Raw genomic sequence first — 12800 nt, forward strand, 5'->3', positions numbered from 1 at the left:
CCGCCGCCGGTCCCGCCCCGGTGCCGGTGCCGGTGCCAGCCCCGACCATGGCGCCCCGGCCCCGCCGGAGCCCCCGGTGAGTCTCCGGGGCGGGGGTTCGGGCCGCTCCTCGGTGGCACCGGAGGCGGCACGGGGGTTGGGGGGGACGGGACATCCGTGGCCTCCGGGCACCGGGAGGGTGGGGGGTGATCCCGGGGGTGGCCCCGGTGGGTGGCGATCCCGGTGCGTCCCCGCTGTGTCCTCGGCTGTCCCCGGTGCATGCTGGGCTGTCCCTGCTGTCCCCAGAGCATCCCGGCTGTCCCTGCAGTGTCCCCAGTATCCCCAGTGCACCCTGACTGTCCCCAGGGTGTCCCCAGTGTCCCCAATGCACCCTGGCTGTCCCTGCAGTATCCTCAGTGTCCCCATTGCACCCCCGCTGTCCCCAGGGTGTCCCCGCTGTCCCCAGAGCATCCCGGCTGTCCCCAGAGTGTCCCTAGTGTCCCCAGTGCATCCTGACTGTCCCTGCAGTGTCCCCAGTGTCCCCAGTGCATCCTGACTGTCCCTGCAGTGTCCCCAGTGCACCCAGACTGTCCCCAGGGTGTCCTCAGAGCATTCCGGCTGTCCCCAGTGACCCAATGCACCCCGGGTGTCCCCAGTGTCCCCAGTGCATCCTGACTGTCCCTGCAGTATCCTCAATGTCCCCATTGCACCCCGGCTGTCTCCAGGGTGTCCCCAGTGTCCCCAGTGCACCCTGACTGTCCCTGCAGTGTCCCCAGTGTCCCCAGAGCACCCCGGCTGTCTCTGGGGCATTCCTGGTGTCCCCAGTGCATCCCAACTGTCCCTGAGGTGTCCCCAGTGTCCCCAGTGCATCCTGACTGTCCCTGCGCTGTCCTCAATGTCCCCAGTGCACTCGGACTGTCCCTGGGGCATTCCTGGTGTCCCCATTGCACCCTGACTGTCCCCAGAGTGTCCCCAGTGTCCCCAGAGCACGCCAGCTGTCCCTGCAGTATCCTCAATGTCCCCATTGCACCCCCGCTGTCCCCAGGGTGTCCCCAGTGTCCCCAGTGCATCCCAACTGTCCCTGAGGTGTCCCCAGAGCATTCTGGCTGTCCCCGGGGTCACCAGTGCACCCTGACTCTCCCTGGGGCATTCCTGGTGTCCCCAGTGCATCCCAACTGTCCCTGAGGTGTCCCTCACTGCCTTTATCCCACCCGCCCGTCCCCGGTGTCCCCAGTGTCCCCAGTCCACCCCAGCTGTCCCCAGTGTGTCTCTGTTGTCCCCATCCCATCCTGGCTATTCCATGCAGTGTCCCCACCGCATCCCTGGCTGTCCCTGCGTGTCCCTGCCCAGCTGTCCTCGATGTGTCCCCGCAGCCCGAGGCCATTTCTGTAGCACATCCCACTTGTCCCCGGTGTCCCCAGGGTGTCCTTGCTGTCCCTGGTGCATCCTGGCTGGCCCTGCACTGTCCCCAGTGTGTCCTGACTGTCCCCAGTGTGTCCTGGCTGTCCCCAGAACAGCTCAGCAGGGTTGGGGACACTCGGGGCTGTCACCCCATGTCTCTGGCTTGTCCCCGGGGTGTCCTGGCTGTCCCTGGTGCATCCTGGCTGTCCCTGGACTGTCCCCAGAACAGTTCGGCGGGGTTGGGGACACTCGGGGCTGTCACCCCTGTCCCTGCCTCGGCATGGGGACCCTGGTGTGGGGCAGGCCGGGGCCAGCCCGTCACAGCCACGCTGGCACGTCCTGGGCTGCGGTTCCGTGTCCCCACACTGTGTCCCCAAGCTGTGTCCCCATGCCGTGTCCCCACACTGTGTCCCCACACTGTGTCCCCATGCCGTGTCCCCATGCCGTGTCCCCACGCTGTGTCCCCACAGAGCAGCGGGGACAGAGTCACTGGGGGGGACACTGGGGAGGGGACACGGGCTCTGGGTGGCCCTGGCAGTGCCGGAGCCGTGTCCCCCTCCCCACAGGGACGCTGGCGCTGGGCCCCGCGCTGGGGGAGGGGATGGCCGCGCTGTCCATCTGTCGGGGCCCCCCCGGCTGTCCCCGCCGGGGGCTTGGGGGGGCCGCGGGCCGCTCTTCCCCTCCAGACAGAGCCTCACTTCCCCCCGTGACGCAGCCGGAGCCGCCGGCCCCGGGGCCGCTTCCTGCCCGGTGGGGCGGCCGAGGGGCCCGCGGGCACCTCAGGGACAATGGGGACCGCAGGGACCCGCGTGGGTTCGCCCCACGGGCTGCGGGGCACGGGGACAGCACGTGCGAGGTGTGGCCGTGCCCCGCCAGTCCCTCCATCACCCCCAGACCCTCTTCTTGTCCCCCGCATCCCCCCCAAATTCTCCTCTTGTCCCCTCCGGTCTCCCCCGTCCTGCCGAGCCCCCGTGGGCTCCGGGTGAACCGGGGACGCGCGGCCCCGTGTGAACCCCGAAAGCCCAAACCGCACCCTCGGGGGGCGGGGGGCGGGGGGCGGAGGCCACGGCCGGGGTCCCGGCTCTGCCCGGTCCCGCAGCCCCGGGGGGCTCCGCGAGAGGTCCCGGGGCACCGGGCGGTCCCTCCGGAGGGTGCGGGATGCCCGGTGCGGGTCCCTCCGTGCTCTGCCCGGTTCCCCGGTGTCGCCGGGGTGTTCCCGGTGCTTCCCCTCCCGGGATGATTCCCGGTGCCGCCGCCCCGGGGGCTCCCCGAGGGGTCCCGGGGCACCGGGCGGTCCCCCCGGAGGGTGCGGGATGCCCGGTGCGGGTCCCTCCGTGCTCTGCCCGGTACCGCGGGGGGATTCCCGGTACCGCGGGGGGGTTCCCGGTGCTTCCCCTCCCGGGATGATTCCCGGTGCCGCCGCTCCCGGGGGCCTCATTGCCGGTTGCCCGGGGCAGGCGCTGGCGGAGCCGCGCACCGGGGGAGGCGGCGGCTCCATCCCGGCTCCTCCCCGGCCGCGGCCGGGAAGGCGGAGCCGCCGCCGCCGCCTCCCAACAATAGCGCGGCCGGGCCGGGCCGGGATGGAAACGCCGCCGTCGCCGGGACCGGCCCCGGGGCCGCTCTGAGCCGCGATTACCGGCGCTACCGGGAGCCCCGGGCGTGAGTACGGAGCGGGACCGGCGCTCAGCGGAGGGACGGGGGAAGCCCGGGGTGGAGCGGGGGGTGTGCGGCGCTGGGGGGCCCGTTTGGACGCCCGGGGTCCTGTGCACACCGGGGCCGCGCATCCCGGTGCTCCGGAACCGGGGTCAGCCCCGGGGGTGCTGCGTGTCCCGGTAGCCCGGAGGGGCTGCACATCCCGGTGCCCCGGCGCTTGTGGCGATTCCGGTCCCGGTGCTGCTGCACATCCTCGTGACCCGGTCCCGGTCCTTGGGGCACAGCGGTGCCCCGGGGGTGATGCCGGTACCGGTACCGGTGGTGCTGCACATGCCGGTGCCCCAGGGCTGGTCCCGGTGCCGGTACCGGGCGTGCTGTGCATCCCGGGGCCGATCATTCCCCCGTAGCACCGGGAAGGAGGAGGGGGGCAGCAGGAGGGGAGGGGTCAGGACTCGGCCCTGGCGGCTCCATCCTCTTCCTCAGCCCGGTTCCCCCTGGCAGGTGACGCCGCACAGGTTCGGGGCTGGGCACATCCGGAGCCAGGTAAGAGAGGCCCGGGCTGGGCCGGGCCTGGGGGCGCCTCAGGCCGGGTGACAGCGGCCAGGGGCCAGCAGAGAGCCCGTGGTGATTTCGTGTCCCCCGCGGCAGCAGCAGCAGCAATGTCGGAGAGCGTGGCCGAGGCGCCGGGAGCCGGGAGCCCCGCGGCGCTGGGGGAGACGGGCACCAGCCACGAGCTGCTGCAGCGCCTGAGGGAGCTGGAGGTAGGCAAGGGATGGCACCACCAGGACGTGGCACCACTGGGCAGCCGTGGGCACCGTGCAGGCAGTGCCAAGAGCCAGGCCAGTGGCACAGAGCCACAGCATGGACACCGTGGCGATGGGTTGCACTTCCCAGTTTTTCATGGCCCTCTGGGGCAGCCCCATCCTGCTGTGTGTGGCAGCAGGAGACTGCTTGGTGCCACAGGGATGTGCCCTGAGCTGTGCCCTGAGCTGTCCTTGCTCTGCTCTAGGCAGAGAACTCAGCCCTGGCCCAGGCCAATGAGAACCAGAGGGAGACCTACGAGCGCTGCCTGGACGAGGTACTGGAGAGCTCCCACCCACTCAGGGCACCTGTGCCCACCTGTGCCCACCTGTGTGCTGGGCAGGACCCTCCGTGTGCCCTGCGCCCCAATCAGACCTCCCCTCTCCTCCCCAGGTTGCCAACCACGTGGTGCAGGCGCTGCTCAACCAAAAGGTGGGTGTCAGGAGGGTGTCAGGGGGGCTGGGAGGATGATGAGGGGTCCCGGGGGTCCTGGCTGACCCCCCACACCCCGGGCAGGACCTGCGTGAGGAGTGCATCAAGCTGAAGAAACGTGTGTTCGAGCTGGAGCGGCAGAACCAGGTGCTGAGCGACCTCTTCCAGCAGAAGCTGCAGCTCTCCACTGGCTCCCTCCCTCAGGTGTGCTTGGGGCTGCATTGGGGGGCTGGGGGCTGGCATGGGGCAGAGCCCCCCCAAAGCTTAACCCAGCACCTCTCTCCTCTCCAGCTGCCGCTGCACCCGGTGCCAGTGCCCCCCGATGTCCCAGTGACACCCCAGCCCAGCTCTGCTGAGCAGGAGCCCCCCCAGCTGCTCCCTGGCCTCTGTCTGTCCCTGCCCGAGGTGGGTACCGCTGTTCCCAACCCCTTCCTGTCCCGGTGTCCCCTCTCTGGGCAGTGTCACCCCCTTCCCCATGGGTGTGTGGTGTCACCAGGCCTGTGACACGTGGCTTGCCAGGCCCACGGCGTCCTGTCCTGTCCCCCTCCCTGGATCTGTGTCCCCATCCATGTGCCCATGGCACTTTCACCAGTGTCCCTGTGGTCCCTGTGGTGTCACCTCTCCAGGTCCATGGTGTCCACCTCCCCAAGCCCCTCCATCTGTGATGTCTCTGGCTCCAAAACCCATTGCCCCACATGTCCCTGTCCCCATTATGTCCCCATTATATCCTGTCCTGTCCCCCTCCCTGGATCTGTGTCCCCATCCATGTGCCCGTGGCACTTTCAACACTGTCCCTGTGGTCCCTGTGGTGTCACCTCTCCAGGTCCACGGTGTCCACCTCCATCTGTGATGTCTCTGGCTCCAAAACCCGTTGCCCCACATGTCTGTGTCCCCATTATGTCCCCATCCCAAAGCCTCCTGTGTCCTCCTCTGTGTTCCCAGAGTGTCCCCCTCTGGTACCAGGGGGGCTCAGGTGCTCACAGGGTGACAGTGCCCTATCCCCACAGGTGCTGCCACCAGTGCCATCGGGCAGCCCTGGCCTCAGCCCCGGTGCCCCTCCCCTGGATGCCCTGTCCCCATTCTTCAAAAAGAAAGCCCAAATCCTGGAGGTGCTGCGCAAGCTGGAGGAGACAGACCCTCTGTTAGGACCCCCCCCTGCCTCCCCCGGCTCCCCCGAGCCCTGCGCAGCCCTGGCTTGGCCGCCCTGCCCTCTGCGGGGCCCGGGGGCTGCGGGCGGCTGGCGGGGCCCCGAGGGCAGCCCCTGCTCCTCTCCCGAGGAAGCGGCGCCGCCTCGGGGGGCTCTGCTCAGCGCCTTGGCCGAGCGGCTGCTGCGAGGGGAGGGCGGGAGCTGCTGCCGGCGCAACGGGGAAGCCCCCGGGGGTCCCCCCCGGCAGAGGCGCGGGGAGCACCCCGCGTTCCTGGGACTCTACGCTGCGGGCGAGGAGAGCCCCGAGGGCGGCTTCACGCCGCTCTCCCCCGTCCCCAACCCGCTGCCCTCCCCCTCCAAGGTGCTCAAACTGCCGCCCCCCCCCGTGGGGCTGCGCCTCAGCCCCCAGCTCGCCCACCCCTCCAAGATCCCGTGTCGCGGGCGCCCCCCCAGGCCTCCCCGGTGCTCAGCCGCCGCCCCGTCCCCCGACGCCGCCCCAGAGCCCGGTGCCACCGAGCCCCCCGCCTTCCCCCGCACCTTCGAGGCGGTGGAGCAGCCCCGGACCCCCGGTACCGGCGGCCGGCGGGGAGCGAAGCGGCGGCGTCCCCGCCCAGCTCTCGCCGTGGCACGGGGGCTCGGCGCCTGCCGCCCGGCCGGGCAAGAAGCCCCCGAGCCGGGCTACCTGCCCTTCAAGGAGCGTCTGGCAGCCCTGGGCAAGCTGCGAGGGGCTGAGGGCCGAGAACCGCCCGGCCCGGGGCGGCCCGAACGGGGCCATGGGGCCGAGCTGCGCCCCCGCCCCGGGGGGGTTTGGGGGGCAGCCTGAAGCACCCCGAGCCAGCGCACGGCGCCGAGCCCCTGGCCCGCTGCTACTCCTCCGGTTCCATGGGGGACCCCGGTAAAGCGGGGGGCAAAAGCCGCCCTGGAACCGGCCGGACCCCTCCCGGACCCCCCACGCCCCCCGCCAAAACCTCCCGCAGCCCCCACGGCAGCCCCACCAAGCTGCCCACCAAGGCGGGCAAAGCCGCGGAGGCACCGCGGGGCGAGGAGCAGCCCGCGGGGGCCAAGGCGGGCGGGGGTCCCCACAAAACCCCCGCGGAACCCGCGGAGCCCGCGGGGCCGGCGGCGAGCGGCGCGGGGCACTCGGCCATCGAGGAGAAGGTGATGAAGGGCATCGAGGAGAACGTGCTGCGGCTGCAGGGGCAGGAGCGGGCGCCGGGCGCCGAGGCCAAGGGCAAAGCAGCGGGGCTGGCGAGCTGGTTCGGGCTGCGACGGAGCAAACTGCCCGCGCTGAGCCGGAGAGGGGACGGAGGGCGAGGGCGTGAGTGGGCTGGGACCCCCGCACCCCTTCGCCGAGAGGTCAAGCTGGCCGCCCGCAAGCTGGAAGCCGAGAGTCTCAACATCTCGAAGCTGATGGAGAAGGCGGAGGACCTGCGCAAGGCGCTGCGGGAGGAGCACGCGTTCCTGCAGGGACTGGCGCTGGAGAAGGGGCGTCCCCGTGGACCCCCGAGAGGCCCCGGTCCCCTCCCGGTCATGTACCAGGAGGTGACGGCCGAGACCTTCATGCAGCAGCTGCTGGACAGGTGAGCTCCCACCTGGGTGCCCTCGGGGTGGCGGTGAGCGTGGGGTGTCCCCCTGATCGCTGCCTTCCCTCAGGGTGGACGGCAAGGACGTTCCCTACGAGACCCGCCTGGAGCACAAGCGGGAGCTTTGTGAGCTCCGCAGGGTCCCCCCCGACGCCAAAGAGCCCCGGCTGTGCCGCCCGCCCCTCAACGGCATCGTGGGCCACCTGCGGGAGCCCTCGGACAAGGTGAGCAGCCCTTCAGCCTCCTCCGCTCCGGGGGGACCCCGCAGCCCTTCAGCCTCTGCATCCCCGCAGGTGCCCGACGTGGCGCTCCGGGATGAGCTGCCGTCCGACGAGAGCCTCTCCGAGTCGGGGACCGGGCAGCATTTCGCCGGTGAGGGGGTGACGGGGAGCTTAGGGTGGAGAGGGGACACCAGAATGGGCTCCTCGACTCTTGATCCATCCCCTTCTGCCGCAGCCTGCGGGTCTCTGACGCGGACACTGGACAGCGGGATCGGCACCTTCCCACCCCCTGATTATGGGGGGGTCCCCGCTAAGAGCACCCCCAAACCGCGGGGCCGCCCCGAGCCGCTGCCCGGGGCCGTGCCGGCCGCTGTCACCAAAGTGCCGCGCAAGGCCCGGACGCTGGAACGAGAGGTGCCGAGCGCCGAGGAGCTGCTGGTACCGGGAAAACACCGGAGCGCTCCGGGCTGCCGCCTCCCGGCGCCGCCCAGCTCGCACGGGCACCGCGCCGCGCCCCAAGGTGGGTGAACCCCCCCCGTGCCAGGTGTGTGACCACCCTCGGGGGCTCACGGGGGGGAGATGGGGGCGTGGGGACCCCCGCAGGTCAGCGCTGCCCCCGTGTTCCCGCAGACACCGGGGATGACGCCAGGAAGGCGCGGCGCGTCCAGCAGAGCAAGAACTGGACCTTCCCCAACGCCAAAGCCTGCGGTGCTGCCGACCCCTTCGTGTGCCCCCCCGGGGGGCTGGAGGGGCTGCATCGGCCTGTGCAGGTAAGGGCAGCTTGGGGGACCCTGGAGAACCCAAAAACCTTGGGGTGGGGTCCCTAAAACTCCAGAGTAAGGACAGTGAAACTCTGGAGCAGGAGCCCAAAACCTTGAGGTGGGGTCCCCAAAACTAAGGACAGTGAAACTCTGGAGCAGGAGCCCAAAACCTCGGCAGAGGGACCCCAGACCCTCCCGCCTTTGCTGTGGGGATGAAGCCAGGACCCCAAAATCCTGGCAGAGGGACCCCAGACCCTCCTGCCTTTGCTGTGGGGAGGAAGAGGATGTGGGGGCAACACTCCCCAGAGTTCTGTGATCATGGGGAGGATTTAAAGTGGCCCTGGGTGGGTACAGAGTTCCCCAGCACCGAGAAGTGACAGATGCGCTGTCTGCCACAAGCAGCCCCTCCAGCCCACCCTGTCCCTCCCCAGGCCCCCGTGTGCAGCCCGGGGGGACATCGAGGGGCATCCCCGGAGGTTCCCCCACCTCTGCCCCCCGCCCTGAGCGCCAGCAGCAGCCGGACCCCCAGCGCCTCAGACGTGGGGGACGAGGGCAGCACGGAGGCGCGCTCCCGGGATGGAGGGCACGGCCCCGCCGGGCTCGAACACTCCGAGTCGCTCAGCGATTCGCTCTACGACAGCCTCTCGTCGTGCGGCAGCCAGGGCTGAGCCGCCCCGGCCCCGCTGCCTTCCAGCCCGTCCCCGCCGCTCCCCGCTCCTGCTCTGAGGGTGCTGCCCGGGGCTGGGAGTGTCCGCTGTGTGTCGCTCCCTCTCCCGGCTCTCTCCGATGGTGCTATGGCCCTGTACAGCCCCTGCCGATGGGTTTTTAACTCAATAAAGCCACCCCTTCCCCTGCCCGGGTTATTTATACACGTGCTGGTGGTGCTGGTGTTGTGTTCCCGTAATCCAGGGATGGGAGGATGGACGGACGGATGGAAAGAGGGGGACGAGAGTTTGGAGTCTGAGCGATTTATTGAATCATCCCGGTGTACAAAGAGCGGAGCTGGGGGGACTGGGAGCGCTGGCAATGCCCCGTGCCCACGGCCCCCTCCCAGCACACGTTCATTTCTTGGCACTGGTGCTGAAGGGGAGGCTCCACCAATGAGTTTGGCTGAGGGGGGGTCCCACCAACGACCCCCCAAGGGTTGGTTTTGGGGCCTCACGGCCTCCCAGGGAAGGGTGACACCCCGGCTGGGGCTGGGGACAAACCTCGGAGGAAAAAGGACACAATGGTGACCACTCCAAAGGTCACAAGGCTGGGGGAAAAAACCAAGGGGAGCCAAACTCCAGCAGGATCCACAAATTGGCTGGTTTTTAATCAAAAAACAAAACAAAACAAAAAAAAACAAAAAAAAAAAGCCGAACAAGAGAAAAAACCCACGAGGGTGCAAAAGCTTCTGGCTGCTTCCTCGGCAGCAAAGCGCAGCCCCTTTAATGACAGAGAGGGACAGGAGGGGACATGGGGACACAGGGGTGGCTCTGCCTCGGCCCAGAGCCTCTTCACTTCTTCTCCTTCTTCTTGTTCTGCAAGAGGAGAGTGGCCACAGTCACCATGAGCTCTGTCCCTCTGTCCTTCTGTCCCTCTGTCCCCCTGCCCTGCCCAGGGCCCCTCACCCACCTCGTTCATGCCCAGGATTATCAGGAGCTCCCGGAAGATGTTGACAAAATCCAGGAAGAGATCAACGCAGTGCCTGGGCAAGAGAGGGAGGGAGGGATGGATGGATGCTCAGGGAAGGCCACCCTGCCCTCTGTGTCACCCCCCTGCATCCCCAGCACCCACCAGATGTAATCCTTGTCCCCGCTCTCCGCCTTCTCGATGATGAGCTGCGTGTCGAAGAGCACGAAGCCGCACATGATCATCAGGGCCACGTACAGGTGGGCCTGTCAGGGGGTAGATTGGCATCACTTGGGGACTGTCCCCTCCCTGCTGGTGTCACCTGTCCGTCTGTCCGTCCTCAGCAGGCTGCACTCACCGTGAAGAGCCAGGTGGATCTCACAAAGGCGTTGATCAGAGAGGAGAGAAGCAGCAGGGTGAGGCCGGAGAGCAGGAAACCTGGAAGGGTGAGGGAGTCAGGGACAAGTCTGGGGAGACCCCCCCCATAAAATGGGGGTCCCCAGAGCCCCCCCAAAGCCCCTCTCACCTCCTAGGTAGAGGTAGCTGCGGCGCCGGGCGTACAGGGCGCTCAGAGAGAAGCAGGCAAAGATGGTGGCAGTGCCCAGGAAGGCAGTGGGGATGATGCTGGGGGTGAAGAGAAGGGGCTCAGAGGGTTTTGGGGGGCACCAGGGGGGTAAACAGGATCTGTGTGGCAGCTGGAGGTGGGGGATGGGGTCTTTGGGGGGGGTTCTCCTACCTGGGGTTGACGGAGATGCACATTTGCAGGAGGGGTCCCAGATTGATGCCTGGAAGGACAGAACTGGGTGGCACCAGAGCCATTCTGGGGGGCTTCATGCGGCCCCTCTGAAGGATTTGGGGTCCTGTGGGATGGGGGGAGTCCCCAATGCCCACCTACCTGTGAGGAAGGCGAAGCCAACCAGCATCCCCAGCCTCTTCTGCTCGGTCTCACGGTTGTGAGGGGTGGCTATGAGCCAAACCATGAGCCCCAGCGCCCCCAGGCCGGTCAGGAAGCCAAACTGGGAGAGGGAGAGACAGGTGAGGGCTGGGCATTGCCTCACCTGGGTGCTGCAGGGCCGGAGGTGCCCACCAAAGGTGCCTCACCTGGAAAAGATGGGTCACCACGTTGATGTAGGCGCCCGCAGCTGCCACGAACATGCAGATGGCAAAGCTGCCATAGACCCTCTTCAGGTGCTCCTGGGTGGAGGCCGAGCTGTGGGTGAGGAGGAGGAGGAGGGTGGTGAGGTGGGCAGGGAGGGCTGGCACAGCCCCCTGAGCCCCCTGCCCCGCCCCTGTGGCACTCACATGTGGGAGAACTTGAAGAGGGCGTCAAAGTTGATGCTGCGGTCGAAGACGTTCATGGTGCCAGGCTGGGATGGGCCCGGGGCCGCTCCACAGGGCTGCAAACTGCCAGGGGAGAGGAGGAGGGGTCAGCTGGGAGCTGGAGCCCACCCAGAGCTCCTAAACCCCACCAGGAGCTGAGTGAGAGCCCACCCAGAGCTCCTAAACCTCCCCAGGAACTGAGTGAGAGCCCAGCTCCCAAACCCCCCCTAGGAGCCAAGCAAGAGCCCAAAGCTCCCAAACCCCCACAGCAGCTGAGAGCCTACCCAGAGCTCCCAAACCCCCCCTAGGAGCTGAGTGAGAGCCCAAAGCTCCCAAACCTCCCCCAGGGGCTGAGTGAGAGCCCAAAGCTCCCAAACCTCCCCAGGGGCTGAGAGCCCACCCAGAGCTCCCAAACCCCCTCTAGGAGCCAAGCAAGAGCCCAAAGCTCCCAACCCCCCCACCTAGGAGCTGAGTGAGAGCCCAAAGCTCCCAAACCTCCCCTAGGATCTGGAGCCCACCCAGAGCTCCCAAACCCCCCCAGGAGCCGAGTGAGAGCCCAGGAGCCGCTCTGGAGCCTCCCTCGCCCAGCTGGTGCAAGCCCAGGCGGCTGTTGCAGGCGCAGGGGGCCCGGGGCTGTTGCAGGGCTGTTGCAAGGCCAGGGCAGCGCCGAGGGATCGGCAGCAGAGCTGCTCCGGGGCCCGGGGAGCTCCCGAAGGTGCCGTGGGAGCTCTGCTGGCAGCTGGAAACGTCTTTGTGCCAGGTGACTATTAGTGCCCGTAATGACGTCCCCAGAGGTGGCTCTGGCAGCGGGAGCCTCCCAGCAGGGCCTCCTCCTCCTCTTCCTCCCCTCCTCCTCCTCCTCCTCCTCCTCCTCCTCCCGGTCCAGCCGGCTGGGCCGGCTCTGTGCCCTCCCCGCGGCACCTGCCCGGCCGGTGGCAGGAGCCAGCTGTCCCCAGGGGATGGAGGGGACACAACAGAGCCCGAGGGGCAGCGGGGGGGACGCTTCAAGGAGCCGCCCAGGCGGAGAGGAGGCTCCGGGAGAGGAGCCCCGCGGTGCCACAGCAGGGCACGGGGACGGTGGCACCGGGACAGCGACACCGGGAGGCACCGGAGCGCTGCCACCGCCGCGCCGGGGAAGCCCCAGGTCAGGGGGCGAGGCAGCCGTGGGGACAGTCCCGGGCGGGGTGTGTGTGACAGAGCTGTGACAGCCCCCGCAACCGGGGGTGACACCCTCCGGTTCCACCGGGCAGGCCCCGAGCCGCCCTCCCCGCCCCCAGCGCCGCTTTCGCTGCTGCCGCCCCTGGGCAGCTCCAAGCGACCTTTACCCCCCCGCCCCGCCTGCGCTGCCCGTTCCTCCCCCCGCTCCGCCGCCCCGCTCCCCCCCCCGCTCCTCCCGTTACAACCGGGCCGAGACCCCCGGGGCCCAACCCGTGCGCGCCCCCCCGCAAACGGGGCCTGGTGGGGGCGGGACCACCGGGGCCGCTCGGGGTGGGCTCTGGGGGTGCTGAGGGGGTCACTCGGGCTCTACAGCCGCTCCGGGACCCCCGGGGATCCCCCGGGGCCGCCCCGGGCCCGCCCCGCCCGCGCCCCCCGCCCGCACCTGCGCCGCGTCCGCCGTCCGTGCCAGGCCGCGAGCTCTGCACCACGCCCCCGCCGCTCATTGGCTCAACCCCCGCGGAGTCCCGCCTCCCGACTCATTCCATTGGTTGTCGTCACCGCTCGGGGCGGGGCTGGTCTCGAGCCGCCGTCACGGTCCGGGCCGCGCCCGAGCGCCGCCGTTGGAGGGGCAGAGCCCGCCCCGCGCGCGAGCGTGGCGCTGATTGGTCAGGTGGGCGCGGCCCGGCCAATGGGAGCGCGCGGCTCGCTGCCGGCTTTCGGGCGCCCTCCG

General features: G+C 69.3%; 2 protein-coding genes across 2 annotated transcripts; one reads left to right on the plus strand and one right to left on the minus strand.

Moving 5' to 3' along the window:
• Positions 1-2815: 2815 nt before the first annotated feature.
• NCKAP5L (NCK associated protein 5 like) lies at positions 2816-9126 on the plus strand. Its single transcript, XM_030967008.1, has 14 exons — positions 2816-3039; positions 3535-3576; positions 3682-3794; positions 4043-4111; positions 4228-4266; positions 4351-4470; positions 4558-4671; positions 5274-6199; positions 6232-6993; positions 7067-7220; positions 7290-7368; positions 7453-7737; positions 7848-7987; positions 8410-9126. Exons 3-14 carry the CDS (start codon positions 3693-3695, stop codon positions 8644-8646), a joined length of 3027 nt encoding a protein of 1008 aa, XP_030822868.1. The 5' UTR covers positions 2816-3039; positions 3535-3576; positions 3682-3692; the 3' UTR covers positions 8647-9126.
• On the minus strand, positions 8931-12595 carry TMBIM6 (transmembrane BAX inhibitor motif containing 6). The gene is made up of 10 exons (XM_030967286.1): positions 12513-12595; positions 10895-10996; positions 10694-10802; positions 10488-10608; positions 10329-10377; positions 10119-10216; positions 9951-10030; positions 9758-9858; positions 9596-9668; positions 8931-9501 (listed from the first exon to the last, which is right to left on the minus strand). The coding sequence occupies exons 2-10, from the start codon at positions 10948-10950 to the stop codon at positions 9478-9480; spliced, it is 711 nt and encodes a 236-aa protein (XP_030823146.1). The 5' UTR covers positions 10951-10996; positions 12513-12595; the 3' UTR covers positions 8931-9477.
• Positions 12596-12800: the final 205 nt, after the last annotated feature.

The sequence above is a fragment of the Camarhynchus parvulus genome, chromosome 29 (assembly GCF_901933205.1).
Source record: "Camarhynchus parvulus chromosome 29, STF_HiC, whole genome shotgun sequence".
Taxonomy (NCBI): Eukaryota; Metazoa; Chordata; class Aves; order Passeriformes; family Thraupidae; genus Camarhynchus; species Camarhynchus parvulus.